General features: G+C 46.3%; 1 protein-coding gene across 2 annotated transcripts; it reads right to left on the bottom strand.

Annotated features, from left to right (window-relative positions):
- Positions 1-716: 716 nt before the first annotated feature.
- Positions 717-11,176, bottom strand: JPT1 (Jupiter microtubule associated homolog 1). 2 transcript variants are annotated; one of them, XM_079323659.1, is made up of 5 exons: positions 11,000-11,173; positions 8,338-8,480; positions 7,625-7,722; positions 5,714-5,741; positions 717-1,680 (listed from the first exon to the last, which is right to left on the bottom strand). In XM_079323659.1, exons 1-5 carry the CDS (start codon positions 11,053-11,055, stop codon positions 1,532-1,534), a joined length of 474 nt encoding a protein of 157 aa, XP_079179785.1. In that variant the 5' UTR covers positions 11,056-11,173; the 3' UTR covers positions 717-1,531. The 2 variants fall into 2 exon arrangements, with proteins under 2 accessions (XP_079179785.1, XP_079179786.1); XM_079323660.1 differs by lacking the exon at positions 717-1,680 and adding an exon at positions 3,410-3,666 and having other exon boundaries at positions 11,000-11,176.
- Positions 11,177-12,858: the final 1,682 nt, after the last annotated feature.

Genomic DNA, 12,858 nt, shown 5'->3' with positions numbered 1-12,858 from the left:
AGCTGGACTCCGGCAGCGATAGAGGACAAGCCACACCAGCCGCCCCCGCCACCCCTGGGGACCCGCCGGGGCCAGGTCCCTGCCCCGAGGAGGAGGAATCACACTGGAGCCTCAGCAGCATCGAGGAGCATCCACAGGCTCCCCTGGGCACGGGGCTTGCAAAGGAAGTATTAATTTATGGGTTACAGGGAATTCCCACTCCCCCTCGGATGGAGAAAACCTCAGAGCAAAGCCAGTTCCATGGGTTCAGCACCCCAGGGTGCTTTCAGGCACCAGTTCTTCCAGGAGAAGGGTGGAAAAGGCACCAGCAGACACAGCAGCTCCACATAGAGCCTCTGTTGTGGTTATTGGGAAGCAGAGAACTTCATGGTTTGGTCTCAATTCCAACACCTCCCTTTTCAGGGTCCTCCTTTTTTTTTTTTTAATGAGAAAAATAAAACTTTTCTTAGTTTTCTTGAGAAAATACAGTAGGTTAGATAAAACAGATTACATATATATATATATATATATATATATAAAGCCGTATTCCAGAGTTCTTTTGTCTTCTGATCTAGAAGACAAAAATGAAGAGGCAAGTCAGATTCTCTCTTCAGGGGAAGATGCACATGGTGGTGACCTCAAGCCAGGGGTAAGAACTCTCCTCTGTTAGAGCAGAGAAGGACAACTGAGAACAAAGCAAAACCAAACCCGTGAAATAAAACCCACACAGGAAACACTGCTTCAAAATTTCTATATTATTTACTTTTAAGCAACAATCCAGCTTTGTGAAATTACAACACACACTTTAAAGGATGAGATTTTCACCTCATGGTCAAGCACCAGCATGATCATGCACAGCATTGAGTCAGTTGTAAAAAAAAATGCCCTGTAATTCTTATTTATACCATCCACTCCACCTTTGCTGAATAACATCTGCATTAGCCCCTTCCCAGCACTGGGCCAGGTGGCTCTGGTCATCAGCCCTCTATTTGGCACAGACTCTGTGTCATAGTAGTCCAGTATCAAGATTTATTTTGTTTTTAAAGGCAGCATGGTGTACATTAACCACTTAATGATTTATATGGCACACCAGGGCTCAAGGCATTTACCACATGCAGTCAAATGAAGCCTTTTAGATCCCTAAATCCCACATGTGGAGGAAGGGACTGCTCTTGCTGATTGTTTGCTGGCCTGGTTAACCAGGATTCTAGACCCTTGTAAAGCTAAGGGGTTCTAAAAAAAAAAATCTTAGTACAAAAACCCTCTAAGCACACTTAGAACCAAGCTACTCTCCTTTGAATTACATTACAATACTTCATAAAGCTTTCCCTCAAGTCTATCACTAGAAAACACTCATGTCACTTCCAGTAGATCTGGGGGAAACACAGGACAGAAGTGGAAAAAAACCCTTTAATTTCAAAAAAAGATGGAGTACATAAAGTGCTTCTTTTTAATGAAAGAAATTTGAGATGTACAGTCAGGCTCAAGTTGTGCAGATCACAAGCATGGGGGAAAGAAAACAGACACGAGTTCAAAAGAGGGAGGGAAAGGTTTAACCGAGCACTAGGCTGGACTTGCCACCGGGTGGATTTCTCCTGGAGGGTGCAGGTGCTGGTGCTACTGGGCTAGGAACAGGTGCAGCAGGCAGGGACTTTTCTTCACTCTGACCTGGGGCAGCTTCTACATCAGCCTCAGTGTTGTCTAGAAGAAAAGAAGCTTTTAAAGTGTTTGATGTGGATGATGAGAGGCAGATGTTGGGCTGGCTCAATGGAAGCTCAGCTCCTGGCAGTTTTGGCCAGGGGTACAGACACAGTGCAGTGCTGTCACCCACTGGCAGGGCAGACTCAGCTCTCAGAAGTGTTTCTCAGATGAAATCTAAGGCCTTACAGGTGAATCTCAAGAGCCACATTCACCCAGCTATTACTAGGTGACACCAGCAATTCATTTTTTTTTTAAATGACATTATAATCAGCCAGTGTTGTAACTCTGGCATTGTCACTCAGGTCTGAGCAGGTGCTGGGAGCCACAGCAGCACCAGCAAGAGCTCAAACTGCATCCCAAATTTCTTAACTGGAGGGAAAAGGATCTGACACACTTCTGAGGCTTCACACAGGACACACCAGGAACAGCCATGCATGGGGAGGCTCTGATTGTACACTCCCCTGGAAAGCATGTGATGGTTTATTTTACATCCTTCTGAGCAACCACAAGGGAAGGCAGGGCACAGAAGGAAATCTTCACAGGAAGCACTTTAGATACTGGAGCAAACAACTGATGTATCTGCATTGTTGATATCTGAGTGCAGCAAGTACATCAGCATCACACATTTTCATAGACCAGCATGACCAGTTCTGAGCCAAAGGCCCAAATCAGCACCAAGTAACCCCTGATACTGGGGGTGAAGATGAACCTCACCTGTTTTCAACAGATCCCTTGTTTCCTCTCATGATCACTAATTCTGGGTGGGGAGAACTCTGAGAACTGCTGCACTCATGATTTAGTAGATCTTGATCAAATTTCCTCCCCCAGTCTTCTCTTCAAACTGAACAGGCACAATTATTCCCATCTGTACCCCTTCCACCTTCCCCTTCACCTCCACTACAGCCCCTGCCCTTCATGTGTCAAAGACTGCACAGTTCAAGATATGGGTGTATGACCATTGTTTACAGAAAAAATGATGTAATTTTCCATGCTCTCCCTGATGACATTCAGTATTTTGCTGGCACCTCCAAACACCTCAAAGAATTTCAAGTGGAAGCACTTGAGGCAGATCCTGGGAGCACAGAGCTGAACACAAGGCTGGCAGGGTTTAGATTTTGGGGTTTTTCCCCCATAGATTCATAACTTTACACTTGCTTACACAGGGATTATCCTGCCTTTATACCCACCTGCCTCATTTAGCTGAGTCCTTCTGGCAGTGACATTTTCCCACCATCAGCACAATTTGACTACTTGAAAGAGGTAATATCACCAACAAAATTGGAGACTTCACTGTTCATTACCTTTTCCAGGTCACAGACAAAGGCACTGAATAAAACCACCTCCAGCATCATGTCCCATAGCTCATTTTTCCAGCCTGAAAGGTAATTACTAAGTCCTACCCTTTGGTTCATATTCTTCCTATCCCTAAGCAGCAGATTTCCTAACATCCTGTGTCAACTCAGTTTATTTTTTTTCAATGCAAAATGTTCTCAGAAACACCAAAACCCCACTTGTATCCACTGAACCTCCCTTATGTCCATGCTTATAATAATCTCAAAGAGCTTCAGCATCTGAGCACAGTCCCTCTGCAATCAGGAATCATCTCCACTACAGATTCTCTGCTCATTAACCCAGCTGAAACAAACAGTTAACACCACATTTTAAGCCTGAAGCTCCTGTAGCTGCTGTGTCCCAGTGTCTGCTGACTCAGCAAGTGCTGAATGTCCCTGCCTGGGGACAGTCCCAGCTCTGTGCAGGATCCAGGCTCCACCTTCCTGTGGGTCATGTACAGTCAGGCACTGCTGACACTCAATCACAACTGTCTAATTCTCCTTAGCTGCTCACATTCATTCAGCTCACACTGCCCCTGAATCACAAAAGAAACAAGAATTACCAGCACAGGAGGCTTTGGGGGAGATTTCTGCAGCTCCTTGTGTAGCTGATACATGTTGGCACTTCCCACATAATCAAGGAGAGTTTGCCAACCTGGTGAGTGCAGTGGTAAAACCAACAGGATCAGATAAAATATCAAATCTCTTTCCTTCTGAGAAAGGATCTAATCCCTGAAACAGCTCCCTGCTGAGTGCAGTGCAAGCCACTGGGAACTCTGATGCCCAGAAAGGAACTACAGCTCCCAAAGAGGAAACAAGAGCCATGCTGCTGAAGAAATGTTTTTTTTTTTTAGCCTAGACAGGCTCAATTAATATATATATACACATCTCACCTGACACATATTTTGGGTTTTATAATCACTTACATGCAGAAAATAATTTCCACATTCAAAAGAAGAAACATTTTTTAATGTTTTAATGAACCTGTTAATAATCTGGTTGTGCTGTGAACCTGTCAGCAGACAGCTTTTGCTTGGAAATATGTTTATTGTTCCTTTCCAAACCCCAGAGACAGCCCTACAAGGCCAGTACAAAGTCACAGATGTGCTAGTGGGATGTTCAGCAGCCCAGGTCTGCCCTCCCATAGCAGGAAAATCCATGGGAGGACTGACACCCAGATCATCAAGGCTGGGTTCCACTGAGCTACAACACCCAAAGCAATCAATGGAATTAATTTAACAATCCATCAGGATGTTCAGGTATCTGCCACAGACACCATTTCCAGGAGGCATTAATTTCTACTCCTTCCTAAGTACCATCAGTGAAAGTTTAACATTCAAACCTTTGCCTGCCATTTTTATTTCATCTTGGCCACCTTCAAATATTTAAGTCATGGCCACTACAGGAAACAATTCCAGTTACTTTCCCTAACACTTGTTTTTTAACCACCTCCCAGCACAGATTCACCTGACCCTTAATAGGAACTTCCTTCACTGTCACTTCCAGAAACAAAGGACAAACACAACACCTGTGAAAATGTGAACTTTTTTTAAAAGTCAGGGATACCACTGTGCACTCCAAATTCCAGCCAGCTGTCCTGATCCCAGGCAGCTCTATTTCTGCTCCCTGGCATCTCAGCCCTTCTCACCTCCCTGCTGTTAGTGGGATCTCCTCTGCCCTGTGGGGAGCTGGTTTAAACAAGCACCAGGAAAAGCAGCAGAGCCCTTAGAGCAGTTTTCTTGTATTAGCAAACCACATCCTCCTACTCAAGGCATAAACACTAAATGCCTACAGTGCTAATTAAGATCAGACAGACATGGGAAAGAAATCCTAGAGCCTGTACAGTTAAATTAGAAACAGCCTGCTAGAGAGCCAACACTTATTTTGAGCACAGATATCACTCGGAGGTGGTGGAAATGACCAGGAAAAGCTCTTCCCCCTCCCAACAAAAGTCCTTCCAGGACATGGAGGTGCTAATGGCCTCTGGGATGTCCCACCACTCTTAGGTGTTGAAAGTAGCACTTGGAAAGCAGCAGTCAACTCACACATTCCTGTCATCAGGAAGTCAGACATTACTAAAGTGAATCTTGCAAAGGAGACATTTCCAGCCTCAGAACTAGAAAAAGCAATGGAAGGGGAAATGCTTGTTTACAGGAGATGTGCAGTATGCAGATCAACTTCCTTGGCAAAAATCAGCATTTAAAAAGCAAGAGGAAGTCAAGAGCTGGTTAAGGCAGACACTTGCAGAAGCAGTAGCTGGGTTTGATTCTTTCTGTGAATGTGGAGTTTGCTGTATGAGAAGACAATGGGAAAGAAGGAAACTGCTAAAACTGAAATCAATTATGTTGACTGTCCTATTTAATTATAAGCAACTCTAACAGCAGCATGGCCTTTCAATTACTGAACTCTTTGCAAGAGTATCCACCTTACCTTCTAGTACTTAGACAAATCTTACAGCTGCTGGCAAAACAAACCAGCAGGACTGTTCTCCTCCTTACCCTGATGAGCAACAGCACTCCACCATTTCCCTCCATGCCCACACTCCACTGAAGCAGTTGGTCACATTGTTGATCTGATGGGTTCCAGGAACAACCCCAGGCTGTCTCTCCTCATAAATGACTATTTATAAATCCTACATCCTCTTCTACTGCAAAGGCACCTGCAACAGGTTTTTACTAGAGGGGCTCAAGGAAGTTACTCACCAAAAATGTCACCACCAACATCTCCTCCCTAGAAAAGAGAGAGGAACATGTTACATCTCATGTTTCAGAAAGCATTTTCCTATTCCATGGAGTGGATACTCCTCCACAGTGTGACCATGGTGACTGGGCACTCTGCTCTGTGTGGCACCACATTCTGAGCCACAGGCTCAGGGAGGCACCTTCAGAGCAGCTACAGCCTCTGAGGGACAGAACCCAGAGTGGAACAGGGGCTTCTGCATTCAGAATTCTCTGCAGACTGAAATAATGGATTTTTAAGCACCATTTCTTACAGACTGACTTGTAATTTAACCAGTTATTTATGTGCCTAACATAGTAAAACATAAAAAAAGCTGAAACATATTGGAGTAGTCCTGATGACACGTGGCACACTTGTTAATCCCACAATGAAGGACAGAGATGGGTAAGAACACTTTATTGTACAGAGCATCCCACATCAAGCAGCACTGACAGGATCCACAATACTCCCACTGCCCAGGAAGGGCAAAAAAATTACACTGACAGCAACAAGCAAGAGTTGAATGTCCTCTGCTTTTACTGAGCAACTCTTTGCATTTATCTGTTGGCAAGGCCAAGACCATTTGTTCTGTCCAGGGTATTTAACTTCATTTGTGAAACACAGATCAGCTTTTTTTTTCCCCTGACAAAGTTTCCTTCACTACATAAACAGTTAAACATTCTTTACATGCTGAATCTGTTCTCAGGCTGCAGCTTGGCACAAAGAAAGGATGTTTTCCAAGGCTCCTCAATGGCATCAGGTTTATCAACTTTCATAGATTTAGCACTGCTAATTACACAGTGAAACTGCAGAAATTGGGATTTAAAAAAGCACACAAACTGACACAAATGTATCATCTTAAGTCTCAGGCTGTTTGCAGCTGAGTTACTGCATAAAAGTGTTCCACAAGGGAAGATTCTGTTTGCAAAGCTGAGAACCACAGTATTTCAAACAATTTAGCAGAAAGAATTAGACTAAATGTTAAATTTATAGCTGAAAATATACCACAGAAAATAAACTCACTTATATTTGCTAAATTGAAACATTTTTTGCAATGAAGAACAGTTTTGTGACTTAAAGCTACAATTAATAACAAAAATGGGTTTTGGTGCTTGATGCCAATAACCAAAATAAAACCTAAGATAAAAAGTGTCTGTTACAAAGTTTGAGATAATTATTTACCTACCTAGTTCTTTTCAGAACATCTAAGGCTGAAGAGTTTTAATTCAGATTTAAACATTTTTTTTCCACTTTGTTCATGCAAATACAGGCTATTCGACATTCCTATGGATCTAAGTTAATTTTACTTACTTTTTTTTTTTTTTTTAACTGAATTTATTGTGTTTCAAAATAATCCTGTTTTTCCCATTAAGTGTAATTACACATTTAGCAAATTTTACTTAACACCATTCATTAACACTACAAACCACGCTCCATATTGTTACTAGGTAAAGAGTTTATATAGAAAATAACACACCCAATGGTATTATTAAAACAAAAAAGCATTGATATTACTAAGGTAAGAATTTGCTGGGATGTAAAACCAAGCTCTTTGTCACACTCACACAGTCTGCTGTAGTAACTATTGTTTGTGAGATGTTTAAACCCACAATCACACACAGAGCTGAAATTAGATTTCACATCACTTCATTACTGTCTCAGCAATGAGATGGGTTAAGAGCTCTACAAAGTGGTCCTTGTGAAAAATCCAGCCCTTCCTTCCTCAGCATACTGGGAGAGTATCAGATGGAAAGGGGAACCTTCAGGATAAAACAAATTTGAGAGAAAGGATTCAAACCCTACAATGCATCCAACTGTGTGAACATCCCTGATAAATCAATCCCACACAGAGTGTGAATTGTCCATTATCAGGTTCTTTGTAGTCAAGTACTGACCTTGGGATCTACAAAGTCTCCACAGTTTGCCTCAGTTGAGTTTGTTCTTTGTGGTCCAGAGGATTCACAGCTGTCTCTGGTTTCACCTGGCTTAGCCCCTAAAAACAAAGATTGATTCTAATCAGGTTGCAAGATAAACTTTATGTAAAAGCAGATCATAAATAGTCACAGGTTTGGGTGCTTTGGGAGAGGTTTTTCTTTGAAATTACAGCTTTACCTTCTAAAAAAGTCCTAGTCTTTTAGATAATACCTCACAAATTATTGTCTTACAGCAGCACCCCATGCAGTGAGGGTGACATTTAAGCAGATGGAGTTTGGGGTCCCCATGCCACCCATACTGGCAGAGCTCTGCAGAAAGGGAACTTAAACCCAGCGTGAGAACACGAGGCTAAACTTCCTCTGAATAATCAAGAGCAATCATTGCTACTCCAAACAGCAAGACACAAGTTCACTAATGTGACTTGGAGAAATTGCATCCAAAATACAATTTTCTGCTTGCAACATGCCCATCACTTGCATAAAATAAACCCTTCTGGAAGAAATTAATGAGAAACAAACAATTCTCTGCAAGCTGCCACCATTCATAACCCCACAGTACCAAGCAGGTAGGGAACTCTGGTTCCACACCAGCAGCATCAGGCTGAATGAATGAATCAAATGAACAAAATGAACCAATGTTGGCCAGATGTGGAAACAAAGCACTACAGCCTTACCTGATGCCTTAGCCCAGGAGGGTGGGTTCTCCTCAGGAGTTCCAAAGATGCTGGATGCCATTTTGTTCCTCCTCACAGGCTGCTCTTGGGGCTCATCAAAGCCCAGGGAGAAGTTGGAGCCGCCGCCGGGAGGACGCAGCACCCTGTGGGGACAGGCAGCTTCATTTTACACCTGTGCCAGCCCAGCTGCACTCCCAGCACATCACTCCAACTAGCCAGGTAGGCTCCTGCCACAATTCCATCCTGCCACTCTGTCTGCACTGCTCTTCAGTGGCACTTACAAAAATAAAACACTCTCACGCCCTACTTGTGCCCTTGTTCCATCCAGTATCAGAGCAAGGGCTGCTCCCACCAGTCTGAGCCAAATAAAAAATAAAAATAACTACGTGGGCATGTCAAATTCCAGCTTTTTAAAGAGCACCCTGGGAAGGATAATATTAATCTTCAAACTGGCTGCACAGCAAAGACTGAAGTTTGAACCAAAGGACTGGTTGCACCACTGATGGCCGGGGGCTGCAGCTTTTATTTAGATTTGTTTCCTCAGGAAAAAACCCTCAAGTCTGCAGCCTGCTGCTGGTCTAGAAGTAAAAGATGAAATTAAACAGCTTGGAGTTGACTATTATTAGGAGAGACACGTGTACAAAGCTCCAGATATGTAACCTAAATCTAACAATCTGCTCTCAGACACAAAAGGAGCCTGCTCAGTACTTCAAGAGCTTGACTGCAGTCTGCTTTCCAACCTACAGAACCAACCAAAATGAACAGCTGCAGCAAAATAAATATTGAAACATAAACTCCTCCTGATCTTACTTTCATAAGCAGGAGCTCTTAGGTTAGCTGGAGAAACCAGACAAAAGCCAGGAGAACAAAACTGAGTGTGAGAACTTTCAAAACTCCCAGACAGATGTGAAGACACCAACAGAACCTGGGGCTTTTTGGGCTTTCAAGACCTCCAGTGCTCCAAAATGAAAATCAGGACGAACTAAGGATGGTTAGAACAGGAAACAGTACCCAGTTTCTAAATGCTCCAAACCTGGGAATTCAACACAAAGCATGTCCAATTGTACACTTCACATCTTGGGAGAATTTGTGCCTGTTACATACCAGCTGCAACACAAAAAACACTTCTGCAGCCTACAGAGCTCAAATACCCAAACGGCAAGAGAAATTCCTAAAGGTGTGTGATATGGATATTTACTGTTACATAACCAAAAACAATAGACTTTTCACAACAAAATTATTTTTCTAAGAGTTACTAATGCTCAGCTGCTAATGGGAGTATCCCAGCAGACTGGAGAGAATGTTTTATTGACTTGTTTTGTCTCCTGTTGAATCAAGACGTCGTGTAATGGCCTTGAATCACTCCTCACCTTTTCTTCTCTGAGGAAACATTTAGAAGGTTTATTTTTGTAGTTATAGCTGTTGCAGTTACTAATCTGAAGAGCAGTCTGTTCAAAGCAAGGATTGTTCCAAGCCTTAGATCCTCTCTTTTTACCAGAGCAGTGAAACCAGTACTCTCTTAAGGGCACAACAGTTTCCACTGACAGACTTAATGACATTAACAGAAGAGGCAAGTGAAGGGTGGGGGAAAGCATCCCTCACTCGAATTGTTAAAAAGGAATAATCCCTTTTACCAACCTCAGGTAAAGGATGACAGATTTTATTAGAATCCTCTCACAGCCTCGAAATGCTGTAACCTGCTTTATGAAAGCCACGTTTAACGCTTCAAGCAATGAAAGCTGTTAAAATTCCACCTGATACCCAGTGATGTCCACTGAGAATCCACCCACAGCTCCAGGAAGAGCTCTGGTAAAAGGTTTGGAAACAAGGTTTGTAAGAATTTTTTTTTTTTTTTTTTTGCGCTTTAAAATACACCCTGAAAAACCAAAAGGGAACAGGAAGCATCCGTTCTGTCAGGCCAAAACCTTACAGAAAAAAGCCACGAGAGCGTGGAAAACGCGATCCTCTCCAGCTGTGACTATGAGATCGCGGGAGCCCGACCTAGCGCTGTGCATCTCCTCCACACCAACCTGCCAAGTTTTCTTTGTTTCCAGACAGGCTCCGCTTCCCCCCGCCCCGTCGAGCCCCGGGGTCGCACCCGGGCCCGGGGAAGGGGAGACCCCAGCCCCGAGCAGCGGCAGCGAACGGGCCCCCCCGGGCGGAGCGGGGCGGGCAGGGGGGCCGGCAGCGCAGACAATGGAGCCCACCCGGCCCCACCCAGCCCGCGGCGGCTCCGGGGCCGAGGGGCGCGGGGCCGCGGCGATGGGGGAAGGCAGGCGGGCGGAGGGGCGCGGTGCCCCCCGCCCCCGCGCCGTGGCTGCGCGGCGAGGCGGGGAGTCGCCTCCCTTCTTTGTTCGGCGGCGGCGGCGGGGCCGCACCGAGCGGCCCGGGCGGGTCTCGGCGGCTCCCCCACCGCCCTCCCCCGGGCACGGCGCGGCCCCGGGATGCCCCCACAGCCCATCCGATCCGCGTGGGCGCGGCCGCCCCCGCCTCAGGCCAACCCGCCCGGGAGAGCCCGGGAGGAACCGAATACCCACAGCCCCGGCCCGGCCGAAGCCCCCGCCCCGGCACCGCGCCCTAGCACCGCTCCGGACATGCCTTCCCCGGGACCCCCAGACCCGCCGCCCTCTGGGTCCCTGCGGCCCTCGAGCCCCCCGCAGACCTGGAGCTGTTCCTCCCATTGGGGTCCATGCCCTGGAACGTGGCCGTGGTGGTCATGGCGGAAGGGCCGAACCAAGGCAAGGGCTCTGTACAGTGTCGGTCCCGGGCAGAGAGCGGCTGCTCACGACCACTCCCGCCGCTACCGGTGACAACTGCAGCCGCCGCCCGCACCGCCGCGCCTCTTATACGCGCCGCAAGCACTTCCCACCTGCGGCCCCCTCATTGGGCGGTTCAAACGCAGTGGCGAGCACCTAGTGGGCAGCGCCCTGCCACTCTCCCCTTTGCCCCGCCTCCCTGTCTATTCCGAGGCGCCTTGCCTCTCCGCTGAGAGCCCATTGGTGAAGCACTACGTCTGCTCTGCGCTGATTGGCTGTGGGCAGTGGTTGCCGTTGTTGCTGATTGGCGGCAGAGCTGTCGCTCACCGTCGGCGAGCCGTGATTGGCTGAGCCGCACCTAAGGCCAGACAAAAGTCCCCGCGGCGCGGCCCCGCTGAGGGGCTCCGGGAGGGGTCGGGGTGTGAGGTGCGTGCGGCTGCCCCGCGGCCGGCACGGCCACCCCCGCACGGCTCCTGTCCCCAGACACCGCCCAGCACACACCACCAACGCGGCCATCGCGCCACCAAACCCACCCCTCGCTCCCCCTTGGCCGCGCAAGGCCCGGCTCCTCACGCTCTTTGCCGTGCCCGGGCCGTGCGAGCCCCGCAGGTGCCTCAGCGGTTCATGGAGCAGCTCCCAGGCACAGCAGGAGCCGCACCGAGGCCGCCGCGGTGCGGGAGGTGCTGGCACAAGGCTGGTGCGGCTTCGGAGCTTGGATCCGACGAGCGCCGAGACACAGCCAAGGGCCCCAGGCCTGGTGGGGTATGCCAACACCTCAAAAATCATGGCAGAATAAAATAATTTGCAATATTAGTGTATTATTTTGGATTATTGTGTGAAATTTGAGTTCTGACACGGCTAGTATAGCTGGAGTACAAGGCCCAGCAATGCTGCTCACCTGGCTGTCAAAAGCACAAGGCTGCACATTTTGGGTTGTGCATCTGCCTCCAGCACCAGCACAAAACTCGGCACAGATTTCAAACCACCACATTTTGGCTGCTGATCCTTCTGTCACATCCACCTGCGATTTGGTGACTGTGGCCTCCCTGATCACAATTTTTACTCTAAAACCTATGTGTCAGCAATATTATTTCCATTAGCACTTGCATAAAGGAGGGCCAAAGGGGAAAGAAAATCCATCTTTTCCAGCTACACCTCTCAGTTTCCACTAATGACAGCAGTTAATACCCCCAAAACATTTTCTAGAGAAAAGTATTTCTTTTTGGTCTTGAGAACACAGGGATCGTGTTACATCCCTCTATGCACAACACTAGCTGTCCAGCATCTGAATTAAACACCAGCCTTAATAATAACTCAGATTATGAAAGAGAGCTGCTAAATATAAACAAACATGACCAGTGTTTTTATTTTTTCTAATCTACAATCCATTTTAAAAGATTGTTTTTAAAAAAAAAAAGCTCCAACCACTATTTAGATCCCCAGGGAATTCTCTGTTGCACCACATTTTTTTAGAGGTAGATTAAAGGGAAATTGTAAGTAACATGACATAATGTTTTTAATTCTATCATCCCTTAGGCTTGGGCATTAGGAAGTCAAATGATACCCATCTGCACACAGGTAAACATCTGCTCTCTCAGGAACTCACAGAAGCATTTTGTCATCTAAATGCTTCTTATTCAAACCCACAGGATTTTACTCTTTAATTTGTATCCCTGAGACACACAGAGAGCCACTTCTTAAAGTCAAGATGAAGAAAAACTCGTTCCCTGTGACAAAGCCAGTTTTCACATGAAGTTTTCAAATT

The sequence above is a fragment of the Erithacus rubecula genome (genome assembly GCF_903797595.1).
Source record: "Erithacus rubecula genome assembly, chromosome: 20".
Taxonomy (NCBI): Eukaryota; Metazoa; Chordata; class Aves; order Passeriformes; family Muscicapidae; genus Erithacus; species Erithacus rubecula.
This window is presented reverse-complemented; position numbering and strand designations above follow the sequence as displayed.

What these genes read in the sequence shown, in the direction of transcription:
- JPT1 (XM_079323660.1), bottom strand. Translation starts at nt 11,055, where the DNA reads ATGACCACCACGGCCACGTTCCAGGGCATGGACCCCAATGGGAGGAAC. An exon ending in AATGGGAGGAACAGCTCCAG is followed by an intron (nt 8,481 to 10,999) that starts GTCTGCGGGGGG and finishes CTGTCCCCACAG; the next exon opens with GGTGCTGCGTCCTCCCGGCG. An exon ending in GAGACTTTGTAGATCCCAAG is followed by an intron (nt 5,742 to 7,624) that starts GTCAGTACTTGA and finishes TCTCTTTTCTAG; the next exon opens with GGAGGAGATGTTGGTGGTGA.